Raw genomic sequence first — 20087 nt, forward strand, 5'->3', positions numbered from 1 at the left:
CCCTAAAACAACAGTCAACTTGGGAATTCTCTTGCTAAAAAAAAAAATAAATTAAAAAATAAAGTGATCACTAACACTATAGTAAGGCTTTTCTTTCTAAACAAGTGATCACTAACACTGTAGTAAGGCTTTTCTTTCTAAACAACTGAGTAATGCTCACTAACCAGTCACAAAGGTACTGAACTTTTGTTGCAAAAGTTAAAACTGAATGAAAATGCTTTGTTATAAACTAAGATACATACACTGAGATTGTAAATCTCAAAAGCTTTATTTATCAAAGCGAAAGCACATAGGAAACAGAAGGCTTCTTTGGTAACTTTCCCTTAATGGGAGATTCAAGACTATGTAAAAGTGTTTCTCATTATTGTGAAACCAGCTACTCAGGAAGAAAGATGCAATAGGATTTGAAAGATGAAAGCACACATTTTAGCCAGTTAAAGGGGCTCCTGGAGGACAGGTTGGTGTCTGCAAAGCTGAAAGATGTGATGCTAGTATACCTTTATTGATAATACAGGCATACCGTTCAGTAGGCTTTCATTGACAGTTTCAACATAAATAGAAGGACATACATAAAATGAGACTTAGCAAGTAATTTAACTGAGTGGCAAAGTAGATCAATATAGAACTGCTAATTCTCTTAGTTAATTACTCCTTTAATGCTGATTCAATGCTAAGTAAAATTCTTTTTCTAAATATTATTAGAGTATTTTATAATTCATTCAAATAAATGACATAAGGATAAATCAGAGTGTGTCTGTAAAGCTCCCAAAAGGGCATCTGACAACTAATCGGAAGCAAGATGGAGCTTTTGTTTCTGAATGTAAATTCAAAACTTCTGAACTTCACAATTCGAGATCAATCCACACAGAAACAGCAAAAGAGCACATATCAACAGGTGTTTCTGTCACCTGATTGAAAGATGCAAACATCTCCATAAAATAATACTAACAGAGACAGAATCAGTTTGCTAAGTCTAGGTCTATTCTGGCACTGACAGGGAATGCTGAGGCTGAGAAGTGGAGACTACAACTAAAGGAATCTTCGGAATGGATGTCTTTACTACATTTTTATTTACTGTACTTCATATTGCTAATCTGGCTAAGAAATAGGCAGAAAAAACAGATTCCCTCATATTTTGTTTTGAAGAAGTATATAGGAAATGAATCCTGCATGGGTCTCCTCCCTCACTTCCAAGGACAGACTTTTCCGTCTTTCAGATGTAAAGTGGGGCAGGGGAAGAATAATTATCTATCAAACTTCCTTCACAGTATTAGAAAGCTTCTTAGATTTTGAAACTGACTCAATCAACCAAAGACACCTAAGACGTCTGGTCTCCCTATAGCCAAGCAATTCTGGCATAAACCAATGCACAGTCATAGGAAACAAGTCTAATTGGAACCAGGGTTTGAGTACGTGGGAGGAAACTTAATTACTACCATTTTAGAGGAGGCAGAAAGTGCAGAGAACTAGTAATTTCTGGTGCCTTCTGAGAAGAAATAGCTTTCTACTTGTGGAGGATAAATAAACAAGAAACTCTAATCTGTAGAAACACTGTTTACAAGCACACTTTCTCAGAACCAAGACCGAAATCACAGCCTTCACCTAGGAAGTGATTCTGCCTAGTTTTGGAAAAAAAGATCAGCAGCAAAACTTCGCAGCTGTTTGAAGTCTGCTCTCTCGTATCCTAAAGGACTGAAGACAAAAAGATGAAAAATGCAGCAAAATGCATACATAGTCATCTCTGACTTACAGCTTCATGATTGGTACAGCCTGCAATGAACTCTCTTGCTTATAGTTTCCGCAGTAAACAGCCCAGCACCAGCCTTGTTATACTGTGAATGTGGCAGGCAAGGGCAGAATATAACTGCAATTGTGCTGACAAAGGATTCCCCCCCCCCCCGCCGGTGAGACTTTACACTGAGTAAGTGCAATGTTTGCCCAACTTTACAGGTGATTAAACAAAAATGCAAGTTAAACTCCTTCTTCAAAATCAGAGCAGCAGCAATATTAGGAATTGATCCCAGGAATTAAAACCTCACCACACTAAGCTAGGAAAAAACAGCTGAGTTCTTCAACTCAGATGAGATTTTACTCTTCCAACAGACTCTCTTGCTTTGCTAGTTGGAGCACAATGTCTTACCCTGCATCAAATCTAAATGCAAAAGGCATAATTGTAACGAAACAGGCATTTTGTCTCAAAAAAATGTAGTATTGAAGAGAGAAAGTCAGTTTTGGACACCTGAGATGTAATGATCTATAACACTGACCACATTAATTCTAGTCAATACTGTTACTTGTAGTTTTATATTGTTCAAATGTATATGCAAAGACTGAGATAACCAGTTAAAGAGAAAGAAAGGACATCAAGGAAGTGATCACACATAAAATTAATTAGGATATAGATTATATAATGGCATGGTTAAAGTTCAGATACAGTCATGTGACTTTTGGCCTAATTTTCCTTTTCTGCATCTGTTACTGGGTGTCTTGTTTCTTGTTTAATTTCTTAAGCTTTTTTTAATAACTTACGTTATTTATCACATCTCTATCAGTTGAAAACATATTTTCTCAGTGTGATCTAGTCAATACTGGAAAGGATCGAATAATTTTAAGTGTATAGTTTTCCAACCACAGTTCACACTGAGAGGGAAGGCAATTCTAACCACACATTTAGCCATCATTATACTAACATCAGAGCTGGATATTAATGGAGACCTGTGGAAGAAAACTGAGCAGATCCCTTTATGACCTAGTTGTTCTTATGTAAAGGCTTTGTGTTGCATTTTTATCCGCAGTATGTAAATCTAAAAACTGTGTTGAATTGCAGAAAGGATGTGTGAGCATGCATTTGAACCGTTTGAGACTATCAGATATTACTTGCTGCTGATCTTGAAAATAATTTTCAAGAACTAGACAGGAAACTTAAGTCTACTGAAGTGAGACCTTTCAGGGGCAGACAGCCTGACTTTGCTCCTGACACTGGTTGCTCATGTAAAATGCTGTAAGTGATGGAGTCCCAGGGTGTCACAAGCATTTCTTCCCTGAGAAAGACCAGCTGATGATGACCCAGCAGTGGAAGGGATATCCCTCTTCCGATCCAACTGGGAGATGGAGTTCCTCATTTCACACTACTTTTGTTCCAAGAAGAGAGGTTTCAAAAGCACAAATGAGGACTTCTCATCAGCTACCTTTCCCCTGACCTGCAGTGACTTAGTCTAATACTTCTTGTCAGATGTAAGGAAGACAGGCACCTAACATGACCTGCACTGCTCAAACTCTACTTCAAGATTCCTGTTCTTTTTACCCATACTGTCTTCCCTACATATGGGAAAATTTGGACAGCAATTTAACAAAATGCAGTCAGAAATCCCACAGTCTTCATGACATCAAGCAGAGACAAAAAGCAGTTGGCAAGGAGTAATAAATTCCCCAGTATTCAAGAAACTCAGATTGAGAAGTAGTACTGCATGTACTTCTAAAAGACCCATTAATATTCTTCTCATTAAAAACATTGCTCTCAAAGTCTTTCACTGTGTATTAGGCAATATTTAAATATCAACACTTTTTTATGGTAAAGAAACATCTGTCTCTGCTCTCCTTTGACCCTACAATCTCCCATGTAAGACAAAAAAGGGGGGGAAAGCAAATGCCCTGAAAAAATGGAACAGCAGAGAAAAGGATGTGGAAACTTGAGGAATAATAGTATTAAGGGTTTCAAATCTTAAATGAGACAGAAAGTCTCAGCTTCAGAGCCTGCAAAAAATAAAGCAGCAAAAATTTCCATTTTCTCCTTCTGATTTAAAAGTTTTTCTCCACCTCTGACTTTTTTTGAAACATCATTTATTGATTTTAGACCTAGAAATGGATGTGTTCACTACACATTAATTCTTTGTCTGCCTGAATAACAGATCAGAAGCTATTAGGCTATACCTCCACAACTTCACAGGTGAGGTGAGAATACTAGCAACACTGAAGAGACAAGTGGGAATGCAGAGAGGAATATATTATTATACATAAACATACTGTGCAAAACCATACATATTTCATATTTTTCTATGTAGAGTCTAAGATGATGTTTAAAGTCAAGAAGGCCCTGAATAATAAGGGTTTTGGCTAAACGCTTGTTCTGACAGTGCTTAAACTCTACTAAGACGCCTGACTGTATATGTTACACTGCTGAATCTGAGCATGAACTCTTCTGAAAGGATACTTTGATGCTCCTTTTAAGTAGAAAACCCCAGGCTTATATACAGAAAATAAGTACTTGCAGCAACTAAAAAGAACACGGCACATTCATACCCATTTTGACCCCAAACTAGAGGCTATGTTGTTTGGAAATAATCACTTTATCTGATAACACTTACATAAAGTATTTGAATATAAAACTAAGCAATCTCAATGTAATACTGCTTGTTACAGAAGGAATACATGCTTCTATAAAAGGAAAAATTATTATCCTGTTTATAACTATGCGGAGCACTCAGTTCTAGATTTCTTACCTGACCTAATCTGACGCGCTGGGGAAATAAAAGAGGAAGGAGGTTGGTTTTCAGATAGTGAAGGAAGGAAAAGTTTGTTATCATTTGCTTACAAAAACTTTTCAAAAGTCAAATGCAGAACATTTTTAGATGTGCTTGAGCAGGAAAAGACTTTCTCCAGGCATCCAGCTCATAGGCAGAATGTTATTTATTTATACCATCATGGAGGGTGACAACTAGTCAGTGCTACCTGTCCTTAGAAAGACTGTAGAGAAGAGCATACTGTGACTTTAAGATGAGATAAAAATAGCACAATGGAAAACAAAATTCACTGCTTCTTTCTTGCATTTCAGCCATCTTTCACCCATTTTCAGTGAGCATGTTAATTTCCTTAAATCAGCAGAAATGCTAAAGCAGTAATGTATTTAGAAATACTGAGTAGTTTTCTATAAGATAATTGTGCTACTTAAAGCTCTGTATGAAAACCAGGGCATTGAAGATTTAGGGGTTCTTTTATAATATTTAATAATAATTAGACTGTATTTTATCATATTTGCTATGACTCTCCTTTCATTTTTTCACTATTTAGTATAGCTTCATCCCAATTAAACTGTTTTACTGCCCCGGAAGACTTGATCATTCAGGATGGACGTTAGTCCACAAAAATATATTCTACAGTGGTTGTATATTCCAAAACAAAACCTTGAATCAAAAATTTTCAAAAGCAAGTTAACTAATCTATGTCCTTAGGCAAATGTCTGCCTGCTGGCTGGGACATGACAATATATATAACAGAAAAAGTTAGTAACTCTGTTATGTACCTAAAAGGAATTAAAGTATATATATAAAAAGCTAAAATGGCAATTTAAAATACCCTTAATAAAATACAGCATTATAGTGTTGCTTTTCTCCCAAGCGGAAAGTTTTCTTCATTGCAACAACTAAGCACAGAGCAAATTAAAAAGCAATATATTTCATAAAACTGTCAGCATTGGCAAGTAGTGCCCCCTTTCACCGTATAACAACTATGCTTTTGAAATATGAGCACTCTACTGAAATGCACGCTTTTTCAGGAGCTCAAAGAAAGGCTTCTCTTAAGGCTGTTGTATTACCAAAACTGCCTGCCTAACAACACTGATGGCTCTTAAAGATAAGATGAGCAGCACTTAGATTCCACCTGAACATCTGGTGCCCAGTCACAGAAGACCAAATAAGATTTTATAGCCCCCAGTGCTGCAGAAATAACAAAGAGTCAGCTCAGAAAGTTACTGTAGACACCACAGAAAACATTATACCTTTCTGATCTAGTTTGTCATTCCAAGAAGGAATGTAAGTGGTTACTGGGGATGAAACCTTCTCAGTTCTTCAAAGGAAGCCATTCAGTTCTCTGTTCCTCTAGCTAATGAAATGTCCTACAAGCTGCAAAAGTCCTGGAACTAGTCTATTACCTAATGAAGTCATACATATTTCCTTAAATGTTTGCCTTCCTCATACAAAGAAGGAGCTTGGTTTGCTACCCACAGAGAAAATGGCAAACTCACAGCTGACAGCAGAATTAAGATGAGGGCATAAATGAATAACAAAATCAAAACTATGAGAGCATACAGGAGGAATAAGGGAAAGAACATGAAGAATTGTAAATACATAATAATGCTATACAACCATGTCAAACACTAAAGCTGATGTCCTTGACTTTGCCCAAAGAGCAATGTAGTAATTATGGCTTAACTCCGTATTTTCATAAAGGCTCCTGAGCTGGAAAAATACTGAGTGCTATTAATACAGACTAAAGCAGCCCTAGTAAGCCCTCCAGAACCAATAATCAGTTTTCAAGGTCCCGTGTGCCTTGATTTCCATGGCCTGGCTCCTGTTGGAGTACACACAGAGTTTTCTGTGGCAGTGAAGATCCCAGGTCTACCATAAATCATCTTCTGGCTATTTCAGATGTGGGAAGAGGATGGGCTTGTGAGGCCTGAATTAGGGAATTTTAGTTACATCCACAATGTCTCATAAACAAAAGCAGGTTAAGTGAGAAGACTATCAACCTCCATCCCTTAGTAATAACTACTGAAACACTCAAGCCTCATACCTGTTACACTGCCGAGGCTATCAAATAAGTAGTGCCTCTGCAGCACCCACTTGCATGACAGTACCTGAGAGGAACAAAAGAATTCCCTCTATCTATGCATTACCACACATGTGTCTATGAAAAAAAAATGGTGAAAAAGAAAGGGAAATGTAAAAGTAAATCAGCAGTATTTGCCAGTAAAACTTGCAAACAATTTACTATGCAGTGAAGACTTGATCCAAAGCCCACTGAGGTCACTGGGCTGAGGATCAGATTCTTAATTCAGCTTTTGGAGTTAATTCATCTTTGAACTGACAATTGTATGTTTAGGCTCCAGTCTCCATGTATATCTTATTTGCCTCAAAGTTCTGTCCAGTCAAGTTTTGAATACCTCTATCGGCAGAGATTCCATAGCCTCCTTGGGCCTCTGTGTCACTGTTTGGCCACCTTCATGATGAAAAAATATTCTAGTATCTTAGAAATATGGATATTTATTAAAAAAACATATTAAAAGCTTTCATATATCATAATTCTCATAACAAAAAGGAACAGAAGCAGATAATGAAAGAGCCATATATCGAAAAGAGCCAAGAACAGATTCATGAAAGCAACTTAGGTTTGACTATACCAAAACAGAGCTGAAACCTGTTGACTTTTACACAAATATGCTCAGACAGCATCCTGCTGAGGAACTGCTCACCTGATCTCGGGAATATGGGGTATCCACTATGTGTTTGTCTGAACATGCTGCAAGAAGAATCTTCATTGCATTTAACTGGAGCAATATTTCACAAGACATGGTATCAAAGAAAGTAATATTGGCAAGAGCTGCTGAGGCCAGCAGGAAAACTTCACCAGATGAGGCTTCCTGGCACAATTCTATGAATGCAAAAATGAATAAAAGTCATTGCTTCATTGCAAAAAGCATGGTTAGGTGTTTCAAGGCAACATTTAAGCATCTGCAACTTGTATGAGTAATCTTAGTATCTAAGACCAACTTCATAGTAATCAAGGTAAAAAAACAAAATAAAACAAACATCTTTATTTTGTCAATTATATAATATGATATAATCCTTTAGGTTGGAAAAGACCTTTAAGATCATCAAGTCCAGCTGTTAACCTAACACTGCCAAGTCCACCACTAAACCATGTCCCGAAGTACCACATCTAGAGGAGGTCTTTTAAATACCTCCAGGGATACTGAATCAACCACTTCCCTGAGAAGCCTTCCCAAACGCTTGACAACCCTTTTGGTGAAGGGTTTTTTCCTAATATCCAGCCTAAACCTCCCCTGGTATAACTTGAGGCAATTTCCTCTTGTTCAATTATTTATTACCTGGGAGAAGAGACTGACACCCATCTCACTACAAACTCCTTTCAGGTAGTTTGCAGAGAGTGATAAGGTCTTCCCTCAGCCTCCTCTTCTCCAGACTAAACAACCCTAGTTCCCTCAGCTGCTCCTTCCTTATAGAACTTGTTCTATAGAGCCTTCACCAGCTTCGTTGTCATTCTTTGGACATGCTTCAGCACTTGATGTCTCTTTTTTTAGTGAGGGGCTCAAAAACAAACACAGTGTTTGAGGTGCAGCCTCACCAGTGCCGAGTACAGGTGAATGATCACTTCCCTACTCCTGCCCGCTGCACTGTTTCTGATACAAGCCAGGATGCTATTAGCCTTCTTGGCCACCTGGGCATATGTCACACTCCAGGGTGTAATTAACATAATTAACATTATGCACTTTCATTTGAACCACAAAACCAGGGAAAAATGGTAAACATGAACTTAGAAACCAAGCATTTCTTACATTCATCTAATCAACGAGGTAGTCTACCTGGTATAGCATTCTACAGGGAATATTCCACTGAATGCTGTTCAACATAAAGCTTGCTATAAATAAATAATATGAAATACAGGATGCAGAAGGCTAACAGAAACTGATCCGTAAGAGAATAATTCTGCTATATACCCTATTCTTTAGAACAAGATAGGTATATATGTTGCCTACCTCTAAACCTATTTCTCTACAGATCATTCTGCACATTTTTCTGATTTAATACAAGTGCTGAAGAGACTGCTAACTTTCGATTCCTTGCACACATGTAATTTAACTAAGATCTGAATCACCTGATAATTGGATTTCAGCATGGTCTAAAAATTAGACATGTTGCAGTAATTCAATTACAGAGTTATAAATATCACAGGGAAACTGGTGTGTGTTTACTGAAACAGCTCTTCCAAAGTTATACATGTTCTATTCTTAATGCTTATATTTCTTGGGAAGAGTATATAAGCCTAAAGTCCCCATGGAACTTAAACAGTGACAGCTGGGGAAATGTTCCACCTGCTAGTATCTTCTGGATAGGCTGTTCAGATTGTCCCTTGACCATGGTACACAGAAATAACCTGGAAATTCCTCAGAAGTCAGGTTGGATGTCTCTAGCAGTCTAGCTACAGCAGAACCAAGCTCAGCACAAGTTAATTCCACCCACGGGATTCAGGGCAAGCTCAGGGCCGAACCTTCAACATTTGCTGCTGTACAGTCTGGTCATCAAGAAGAAATTGCTTCCTTGATTTCAGTACTAGCTCTGCATGGGCATATTGAAGAATATCTAAATAACTGTCAGATAATTCCCAGCCATCACTGGCACTACCATATTCTTTTCTTGTTCTATTAAAGAAAAAGAACCCAAACAAAACCAAAACCAAAAAACCAAACAAAACCAAATGAACAGAAAACCCAATAAAACCAAAAAAAAAACAACAAACAAAAAACCAATCCCAAAACAAAATCAACATACATGAAAATTGAAGTCCTGTAGTTTAACTGTAATCATTGGGCTCAGTAGAGAAATATTCAGATGTGTTGATCTATTATACATGAGAACTCAAACTCAATGACCCAAACTGTACTTTCTGACATAAAGCGCTGGGAAACTGAATTTCCAGATCAGAGAGAGGAAGACAGCACTTGACTGAAAGATTCTGAAATTTGAGAGAGATGCAGCCCTATGACAGAAATAAGAGTACTTGCTTTACAAAGTCATGAGAAATATCATCTTGTCATTCTGAAGTATCCTCACTGACCCAGGTTAAGGAAACGTTTGCCATTACCTTTGCCTGATTTTACCATGGATCAGAGGCCTAGACAAGAAAGATAGATCTGTTATTTTCTCATAACAATGCCCATAGATTATACTATACTGTAGTTTTCCTCTGAAGTATCATACGAACGTAGATGCAGTGGTGAGCTTGAGTTCTAGCATGTTTAGAAAATACAAGAAGCATAATGTTTAGCAACTTAGCTGAATTTCTTATGTGGCTCTTATGGTAGAATTTTATACAGTATTATTTTGATAAATATGCATTAATTCTATCCAAATACGGACTGGAGTAAAAAAACTATATAATAGCAGAATGTTCTGATTCAGAATTTAAAATGACTGAGTTATTTTATCTGTTAAGGAAAAAAGGGAAAACATAATTTAGGAAACATTTCTAAAAAGTCCTACCCCAGCATGTTATTTTGACTAAAAAGACACAGAAGTCCCATAAAGAACTTACTGACAAGTGCTGTTACAATTTCTTCCATATTTTCCAGGAAGCTGCTGAGATGTTGTGTGAAAGTGAGATGCGGAGAGGTGATTTGTGCAATTACTGCTGCTGCTTCTGCATGAGTAGCTTCAGAATGGCTGTTATCAGTAAGAATGTCAGTCAGGCACAGTATTCCATCAACCTATGGAAAAACAATAGGTATAAGTTGGAAATACTCCAGGAAATACTTTTGCAACTAAAGATGGGTTTGCAATTATTTTTTCTCGGTTGTGACTAAACTACTCAGTTTATTTTCAAAGATGACTTGAACTTGTTGGCATTTATGACATAAGTTTCAGTTTAGCAAATACAAATGAGTTCAGCATAGAAGTTTGTTGACCAGCAGTAAGCCTTGCATTTCCTTCCCCCTTAATGTTTCTTCTGAATTTATTTTGGTCAAACAAACAAGTATTTTCTGACAAACATCTCAAGTTAAACATGAATCCAAAAATATGCTCTGATAAGCAAATGCTGACTGCCAATACACCACAGCCTCATTTAAGCTCCTGTCTGAGTGTGTCCCACTGCAAAACTCAAGCCTGAGTGTGCGACAAGTTCTTCAAAGACTTTTTTTTTTTCATTTTTTTCTGAAACTCTCACAAAGTCAATGCAGGATCAAAAAAATACTGTCTGGGAGATACCCTGGCCAAACTGCACTTGATGAGCTTGCACAGCGCTCACATTAAAGCTAGGTCAATATATCCCTTGGTCACTTGGAAGAGAAACAGAAAAATAAGTAAAATCTACCTCAGTTTATGCTTTTAGAGTGTCTGAAGTGCTCTAAACTCATTCATTACACATTGTAGGCATGTATATCACATATGCACACCTTGCTCTGGATTATAGGAGACCCACTGACACAGTGAAAGACCACAGTAGAGCATAACCAAAGGCATAGTTTAAATTGCAAGAACATATCATCTGTTAACAACCACAACCAGAAAAGCAAGTTTCTCTGTAGGCAATGGCATAATCTGTAAACTTTCAAATTAACAGGACTGTGATTCACCCCTTGTTTAACATATCACTGAATGATTCATCGCATTGTCAAGCAGGCAGGTAGACATGCTTAGAGGAGACAAAACATGAAGTTTTATGTAATTAATTATGGATGTGCTTAAGTCAAATTCACATAAATGGACTAACTAAAATCTTTATATGAATAAAACTAATGTAACTATAGGGACAGTTTACAAATATGATCAGAGCTTTCACAAGCTTCACTGAGTACTTTAAAAACTGGACTTTATTTATTTATTTATTTGAATTTCTGAAAGTGTGGGGCCAATTGCCTTATATGTTGCTTGGACACTACAGATACAGAGGAGCTACAAAAGCTTGGCACTGAAATATACTGTTTCTGTCAAGTGAAAACAAGCCCACATTTGCATTGTACACTAACCAAGACTATTTCTTATGTTTGTTGTTCACTCTGCATTCTCCTTCTATTCAAAGCTTCCTCAAAACATGCATGTTAAATCCCACCCATTATCTCCAGAAAGGGTGTTTAGCAAATCTCTTATTCATGCTTTTGTTATTTATTAATACAGAATGTTGAGTTACCATAATTACTTACCCTGCAGTGGGCATGGATTAAATTATTTGATAAGTACTGACAGTTACTGTATTTTACAAGAAAAGCTCTCAGATCAATGGGAGCAAAAATTAACCTCTGGAAGATCATTCACTGGGATGCACTTTTTAACAGGCAATAGACTATATCATTGGAACCCTAATAACAGAGATAAATACAAAAGAAATTTTACCTCTATTTTTCCTCAGATTACAAATGGGATTTAGTGTAGAAGCTTAAGTACTGGCAAGAAGAGGAGGAATAAATTTTCAACACTTAACTTTTTCTTGACAAGCTTTCAACATTAATCTACCTACAAAAAAAAATATTTCCTCCTAGTTATGGCAGAATTCTACAGCTTGAAAGAGCAGATTCACATAATTCACTTGGCTTCGAGGTATATTAATAGATCTTGGTGTCAAGAATTAATATATGTCCTCACAAGATGATTTAGTAGCCAAAGTGTGCTAGACTATCATAGGCAAAACCCCCCACCTTTGCCACCTTGAAACCTCCCCAGATCACACCTTGTGTGGGGTCTGAAGGATGCTAATAACAACAGTCAGTATAAAAAGTTAAATATATTCCAAGGTATTCAAAAAATACTTCACTAGAAATTTCTTCCAAGATCTGGCAACAGGATACAGCATTCTTCACCTCAGAATTTACAGGCTAAAATTCATTTGGCCATATCCCACTCCATGACCTTGACAGAACTATTTTAGTGTAGTTTTATGATATTTCAGAACAAGTAATGTCTTATGAAAGACAGGTACAAGCACATGGTTAGATTTTTCCATTCACCACTGTTTGTTTGTATCTACACTATAAAATAAAGGCTTCTAACAATACAGGGTTGTACTCAACTTTTAAATCAGATATTTGGGGGTTTTTATTTGCCAACTAGCTTTCTTTTTTTTTTAAATTGTGAGTTGCTGAATTGTAAGTAGAAGTGGATATATGTTTATATTCAGCAGAAAGGTAAAATACATATCTTTTTCCTTGAAAGCCAGCACTAGTTACTTTCATTTGCATTCAGAATCATGTAAAATACTATCAAATTCAGGCTAAAATTTGCTCTGTACACTTTTGTCTGCATTCTTAAATATAGAAAATAAAATAATTCTATTTCGGCGGGCAACCCCATTTATAAGTATCTAGCAATAAATTTTAAAATTACAAGGGAACAATCTAATAAAAGCACTTTAACATCCAAAAAGAAATTGCTGCTCAAAGCATTTTTATAATTAGCTTTCACACTGAAAGGAGCTTTGGATGGCTGCCCTGTTTTCTGTTTAATTTTGGTGAAGTAATCAGCTAAAAGTCAAATGTGTTCATTACCTTGGCAATACAAAAGAACCAGTTAGCCAGATAATGAAAACAAATGAATTCCATGAATGCAACAAGATGCTGTGGAGACCTTGCATTTGAGGAATGGCATTCAGTAAATGCTTGATCACTAAAATTTCAATATTGATAACTGGAAAAATGCCAGGAATTTACATCCTTATGAGCATAGCCCTGTTACAGAAACTTAATCCAATGACAAATGTGAGAGCACTTTACTGCATAGATCAAGTCTTCTGAAAGGAAATAATTCCTTTTCTCTGCAACAGGAATGAATGAGGTCAGGGGCAGCCCTCTTCTTTCTTCAGGATGCCTGTTCTTAGGCATCCCTTAAAGGTACCAATACTGAACTTGAATGAACTGTATAAATTACTTCATGATTTTAAATGTTACACACAACAATCTTAAGTCTCTGCTTTCCACAAGAAGGTTCAAGGCAGGCTTTCCATGCCATGCTGGGAACCAAGACTCGTTGCCTGTTTAATAATGCCTGTCTTCATTTGTGTGGAAAGCTGCTGAAGGCCTTTTCTCATACTATGACTTTCTCTAACATTCCTGTTTGCCCACTTTTAACATTTGGATGATTTCTACGTGTTGGTAAATTTTCTCAGAGTTTTGTTTTGTTTTTTTTTGTTTGTTTGTTTGTTTGGGTTTTTTGTTTGTTTTTTTTTAATTCTCTTTATTGATTTCCCAAAGAGGGTAGAGGAGAATTTCAAAAGCAGAGGCTGCATCAAGCAGTCATGAATTGACAAATCAAGAGTTGTGCTTTTTTATTCTTTCATACCTGTATTAGCACCTCTAACTTGAAACTAGGACAGGTTAACTGTATAGGTGAAGACATGAACATTAGTAGACTAAATAGAAAATGCATAGCTAGATAAAAATCCAAACACATTAGGATTTATTGGATACGGAAGATGGAAACAGAGAAGGAAGGAAGGAAAAATTACCATATTCAGAAAATGTTTGAATCCCCTACTCAGCATTCTTTGAGCACAATCTACTTCACTCCCCAAACTGTCGCACAAATCATGGGGTCACTTCACTATTCTGCTACTCCATTGAAAATGTCATCCAGCAAAATCCGTATATTGATATTTTAATGACTTGTTACTCGTTAAATGAATTTCTGATCATCAAAGCTGAGGTATATCTTATGCCAACTTCTGTAACTTAGCCTGCAACTGTAGAAGGCCTGCAAGTCTCATTTAATTTCTATGTTGAAAGAAAGGAAAGGAAAAGATCAAATGTATACCTTGCACACAATTTTTCGTATTTGAACATTTTCCCTGCAAAGTGCTCTGCAGCTAAAAACTGCCTTAGCTCCACTGAGAACTTTGGTGATTTATACCAAATGAAGGTCTGGTCAGCTATTTTTAGAGTGAGATGGCATATTAATAGAGTGATGCCATTAAAATGTCCACAAATACTATTCCAAGTAATCAAAGCTACTGCAGCAATTTCATGGCAGCAGCAGTGACCAGTGAACAAAACTGTAATGATTTTTATAACTACTGCTGTACAACAGTGGCCATAGGACCTGATTTACGCGCCATATTGTATACCCTACAGAATAGTGTGGGGCTGGATAAAGGCTGAATGGTTCCCAAATCAGTAGCTTTAAAAGTGCTGGCAATAACCTTAGCTGTGTATCTAAATTGGCTGTGGGTGGGTGCTTTTTCCATGGCATCTTCAACTAAGGCTTCCCTTTTAAACTCCCCTCCAGAACATGGTCAAGCTAATGAAGAGGTATTTGTTTTGCTTTATGTTCTGCCATCAAGGGAAAGCGTAAAGATGATCAGATCTATATGTGAAGTACTGTTATATGGCATGGAAAAAAAAAAATCTCAACCTTCTCTCAAAAAAAAAAACACCAAAAAAACCACCTCCCCCCCAAAAAACAAAACAAAACAAAAAAAACCAACAGTTGGCTGTATCAGCTTGAAGGATGCACTAAATGTAGCAATGCCTGAGTACAACCTTGCAGCCTTGCTGCAGGAAGAAACAACCTGCAGAGCAAGATGAAATAACAAGTTCCTATTTCTAGGCTGACTGGGACTGAAAATATAAATAGTATGTAAACTTTTTCTCTTTATTAAACCTAGGGAAAGCAGTCAAACAGTTATTACACAGTGCATGTTCTTTGGCACTCAGTGATACTCTGACACTCTTGCAGATAAAAAGTATAACTGCTTGTCAAAGAGGTAGTAGAGAATAAGTCATTTTACAGAAAGGATAGAAAAAAATCAATAAGATCAAAATCTAGACTTGCCTCTTGTCTTCACTTCAAGGATTAAACGAATAGCTGGCTTTGAACTCCCTCAGTTTTGAGGAATGATATGAAGGGTAAGACAGTCTTTTAAAGTATTATTTCTATAGTTGATAAAAGAAACCAGGAACTGTACTGCTATTAGCCTATTAGCTCACATATTCCCACTCCCATAAATCACAGCTTACATTGCTTCAAACTACCCTCTACAGACATAGGTGAACCATGCAAGGATACGTTCAGCTTACCTGATCTCTTCACATGCCTTCAATTCTACAGGACAGTTGCTGAGTGGCTACAAAGGAGAAAAGACTGCAAAGGAATTCACTTGCAGTTATGTAGAAGCTATCTCTAGTACAGATCCTAACGCTCAACCACTCTTGGTGTTTGCAGAATTGGGATACATTAATGAAACAGAAGGAAAACTATTGAGCACAGATGAACCCAGTGGCTTGGGAAAAAAGGCATTTTCAATTACCTTTGTATTCAACATTCATTAACGTTCTCTTGTTCTGTCACAACTAAAATAGAATCACGATAATGACTGTGTTATCTGCAATCTCAGCAGCATATAAGAAGAGGGGAGAACTATTTGGGTTCACATATGATAAAGTTAGAGAGTAAATTCTTCAAGTTATGTGACACATGACAGAAGCCAAGGGTTTCTCAGATTCTTTTGCCCTATATTTTGGAGGGATGGATGTACTGACTTGGTTTTAAGTTGCAGGAATCTATTCCTATTTGTAGGATTTTCTTGACATCTTCATTACAACTTACAGAAAGTATATGCTTGTTTCTTTTAAATAATGGATAAGACTTTATATATTATATTTGGGGTCTGAATTTCATTAAAATGAAGCTACATGGACACAAGAAGGCCTCAGCAACAAGATGAGAGGAACTGTCATGTGTTATATAAGAATGCTGAACAAGATACTGGGTTCTGCAGTCTGAATTAGAGAAAGACCATACATTAGTAGCTTTTCCATAGCCCTGGGGGATCACAGTCTGAGAAAAAGAAAATAACACATCTCAACTATTCCTATAAACAAACAAGGGCTTCAGGCTTATGCATAGCAGGGCACTCCAGAAAATGAGATGTACTCACTAGTTTTAAATAAATAATGTCACACATTGCATTGCAGGAGGGCATATTCTCAAGTACCCGATGTCTGGTATTTAAAAACAAGAACACCCTTGCGATATGTTTGATTACTTTGCATCATTCAGTTTTTGGTGTGACACCATGGATTTTATTTTCAAGTGTCTATTCGTGTACCTCTTCACGAGGGGAAAAAAAGTCCTATGTACACCACATTTTTAGAGGACCCTTTTCATCTATTACAATAATGAGAAAGTGCCTCTGTGCAAAAAGAGCAACATGGAGGTCACAGCAAATCAGTCGTTATCAGCTAATCTAACTCTTCATAGTGTCTTTTTTCTCTCAGGAAAAGTCTCTGATAATCTTCCTGCTAGAATTCTGGATCTGTTTAAGTCAATACTTTCAAACCTTAAGACAATTATGCTAAATTTTAAAAAGAGTTTATCATTAATTATTACTGGAATTTCATGTACAACTTCTCTCATCAAATTAAAATTCTTGAACAGATCATTATACATGAAGTTATAAACAAACATAACCCTACCCTGTGCTTGAAGTATGACAATGAAACACCACAGCAGAAAGTAGAGTTACATTAGAAAGGCAGAGAGAGTGAATGACCAATGGAGATAGCACAGGATGTCATCTGGTTTGTTGTTATTTTAAATATGAAGTGGATTCTTATGAAAACAATTTTCCTGCAAATATTTCTCATTTCAACAGTATCACTTGGTTTAGCCTAAAAAATATCCAGTCTCTGAAATGCAGGGCCTCTGCAGTATTTGAACCACATGTATACTAATTAAACACCATTAACAGTAGGATGTTTATCTAATATCATGTATTAAATATATACAGCAAATTTTTCAGAAAAATATTTTTATTTCTAAATTCACATAATTGCCAAAACTGTCTCTGTGTTTCACCCACACTGTTCTTTCTAAAACTTTGTTGCTTTTAAGAAAAGCAATATAAGGCACCAAGCATTAATATAATTTTTTGCTGCATTCTTTACTTCACAATGGCTGTCCAATTATTTTAGTAAATCAATTTAAATAAATTACCTCCAGAACCAACTTTGTATGTGCCAGATTTTTATTGGCAGAGAAGTTTTACAAGCAAGTTATAGAGCTTTATGATAGCCATTTGTAATGAAAACACTCACAGCACTTTAGCTATAAAACTTTTAGTGAGCAGCTCAATAAGAGTCCATTGGTGTTGTAGTAACAACAGAAGAAATAGCTACCCTTATTCAAACAAGAATTTCAAAAAAGCAAAAAAATAGCAGTTTTCATCTGTTGAAAACTGATGGAACATTACTGGATGCAGCAGACACAAGCTATTTGGTTCTAAGATTCCACTCCTGACAAGAAAATCTCCTTGCATCTCCTACGAACATTGATATATTTCTATGACTGCTCTAGCAATAAAATAATTTCAGAATTGCTTTAAAACTAAGAAATTCAAGTTTAAGATCAGCTGTTTACATGGAATCTTTACGAGCAGAGGTCTACTACAAGCCATCAGGTAAAAAAAGATCTCAGAGGTTTTTCTGTCCATTAACACTTCCCAGTGCTGCTCCTTGGTCAAGTGTAGTTGCTATATTGGTTCCATATTAGAAAAAATAAGGACAATGGTAAGAGGCTGAGAAATGGAATATTTTTACAAGCTGAATCTTTATTTTTCTTCTACTCAATACTATTTGCTGCCTTACCAGGTCTCACCATAAATAAGCTTCCTTATCTAGAATAACAAACATATGTGTAAAGTTAAGCTAGTGTTTGAATGCTGCATTGAAGAAGACACAAAACCATAAATTTGGTTACACTTTCAGTAGAGACTATTTTTTCAGCAAGACAAGATATCTGCAACATGGTACTTTGAAAGAGGGGCAGTTCCAATCTGCATACCAAATCATATTTGCAAGTCATGCTTATTTTCATAAGCTGGTCTTTCATCAGAAAGTCATGTCAGAACTCACTGAAATTAAATTCATCTAAGGAGCAGACTCCAGCTTTGATAGCCTGGGATCCTCTCCAGGTATTCTAGATGGAAAATGTGTGAGCATTATGTTTATGGTGAAGATAAAACCGCAACTTGCCATATTTTCGCTAAAATGTTGCATAGATCTGTGAAAATAAGCATGTTGCTGAGGAAAGTTCCAAATACTGTTCTGATTCTGTCATCCAATTACTGCCCACTTTTCTAATATTGTTCCTAATCTGTGAGACAGTTTGTTCACTCAGAGATGTTTTAACGGAATTAACCCAACGATTCCTAAGTACTAGATATTGGACTTCCCCAATAACACTCAAGATTCACTTCACATAAGCAGTAAAAACCCCCATTTCATATTCCAAACCAACCCAGTCCTCCAGATCTGTAAAGCTAAGTCTGGGCTAGAAATTTCACATGATCAGGCTTCATTCTGCTACCTGCCAGTCCATAAATAACACAAGAGCCACTGCAGCTCAGTACAGGGCTTCCCCTGGCTTCAGGAGGGGTTTCCAAAATCAGGACATATTCTCTTCTGTTTCAGAAGGAAGCAGAGATAATGTCATAGAATATCTAAAAGAGATACTATAAAAGTGTGACAGCTGGAAAACAGAGGTCTAAACATGTCCTCCTGCTAAACATGTCACTCTGAGATCAGAACTACTGAATCTTTGTGGCCAAAGAACATAACTTTAGATGAAAGTACATCAAATTTCTAAAAAAAGTTCATATTCTTTTAAAGATCAAAGAGTCAGTCTCAGGGAAAGAAAATGCTGTTTTGAAGGACAGGTCCTTACTAGACACTAGGATGAAATAGTGGCTTACTGGATTCTCTCCTGAGACTTGTTTGCAAGGCACTCTCCCTTTACAACAGCACTAGCAAACAGAATAAATTGCATTTGCTTGGGAATATAATTTTACATTAATTCAAATCGTAAATAAAATAGTGAAATGGGAATACTTTTGCAATATTTCAGCTGACAACAAAGTTAAGAAATAACTGTGAACATGTTCATATTACGATTGGAAGCTGTTTCAGCCACCTTTGTACTGTGTCCAGCTTCACTGAGCAGCAGGTAGAGCCCTGGCCACATTCTTCTAACCCTTGGGGAAGCGTTCCAGTGAGACTGAGCTAGCACTGTAAGCAATGATAGTGATCACTAGGGAAAAGCCAGTGCAAAGTCTATGTTACATCACTCCCACTATTTTTAACCAGAGATGAATTCACCATATTTTTGAAATTTATTTTGACTAATGTCCGATGAAGAAAGTAAGCTATGCAAAACAAGACAATATAAATGAATTATGCTGAATTCAAAGCCAACAAGGATCCTGGGAGGAAAGAGAATAATTATAGAATCATATAATAGTTAGCACTGGAAACGACCTTAAGATCATCTAGTATGCGCAAATAACTTTGAAAAATAACCCACACATTTTATTCTTTGTTTTGTTCTAGATTAGTAGCTTCACAACAAAAAGTTCAGACCAATATCTCATACATGTTTTCTTTTGCTGTCTACATATAACTTACTGAGAAGAGATGTTCTAGTAAAGATCATTCAAAACTTAGTCTTGGACTGAGCCTCTGGTGTGCTAAGAACCACTGTCTCTCTCACTTTCCATGAACAAAGAACATGTACAAGCTTTGTCTCATAAAAATA

General features: G+C 36.6%; 1 protein-coding gene across 1 annotated transcript in view; it reads right to left on the reverse strand.

Annotated features, from left to right (window-relative positions):
- Nucleotides 1–20087, reverse strand: part of INSC (INSC spindle orientation adaptor protein) — a 103852-nt gene that overhangs the window by 10914 nt on the left and 72851 nt on the right. The window contains exons 8-9 of the mRNA XM_062608919.1: nucleotides 10108–10279; nucleotides 7247–7425 (exon numbers count right to left, since the gene is read on the reverse strand). Of these exons, the coding sequence (XP_062464903.1) occupies nucleotides 7247–7425; nucleotides 10108–10279 (351 nt within the window). The remainder of the gene's footprint in view (nucleotides 1–7246; nucleotides 7426–10107; nucleotides 10280–20087) is intronic.

This window comes from Pezoporus occidentalis, unplaced genomic scaffold, assembly GCF_034315485.1.
Source record: "Pezoporus occidentalis ecotype Australia unplaced genomic scaffold, CSIRO_AGI_Poc_V1 ctg131, whole genome shotgun sequence".
In the NCBI taxonomy this organism is placed as follows: domain Eukaryota; kingdom Metazoa; phylum Chordata; class Aves; order Psittaciformes; family Psittacidae; genus Pezoporus; species Pezoporus occidentalis.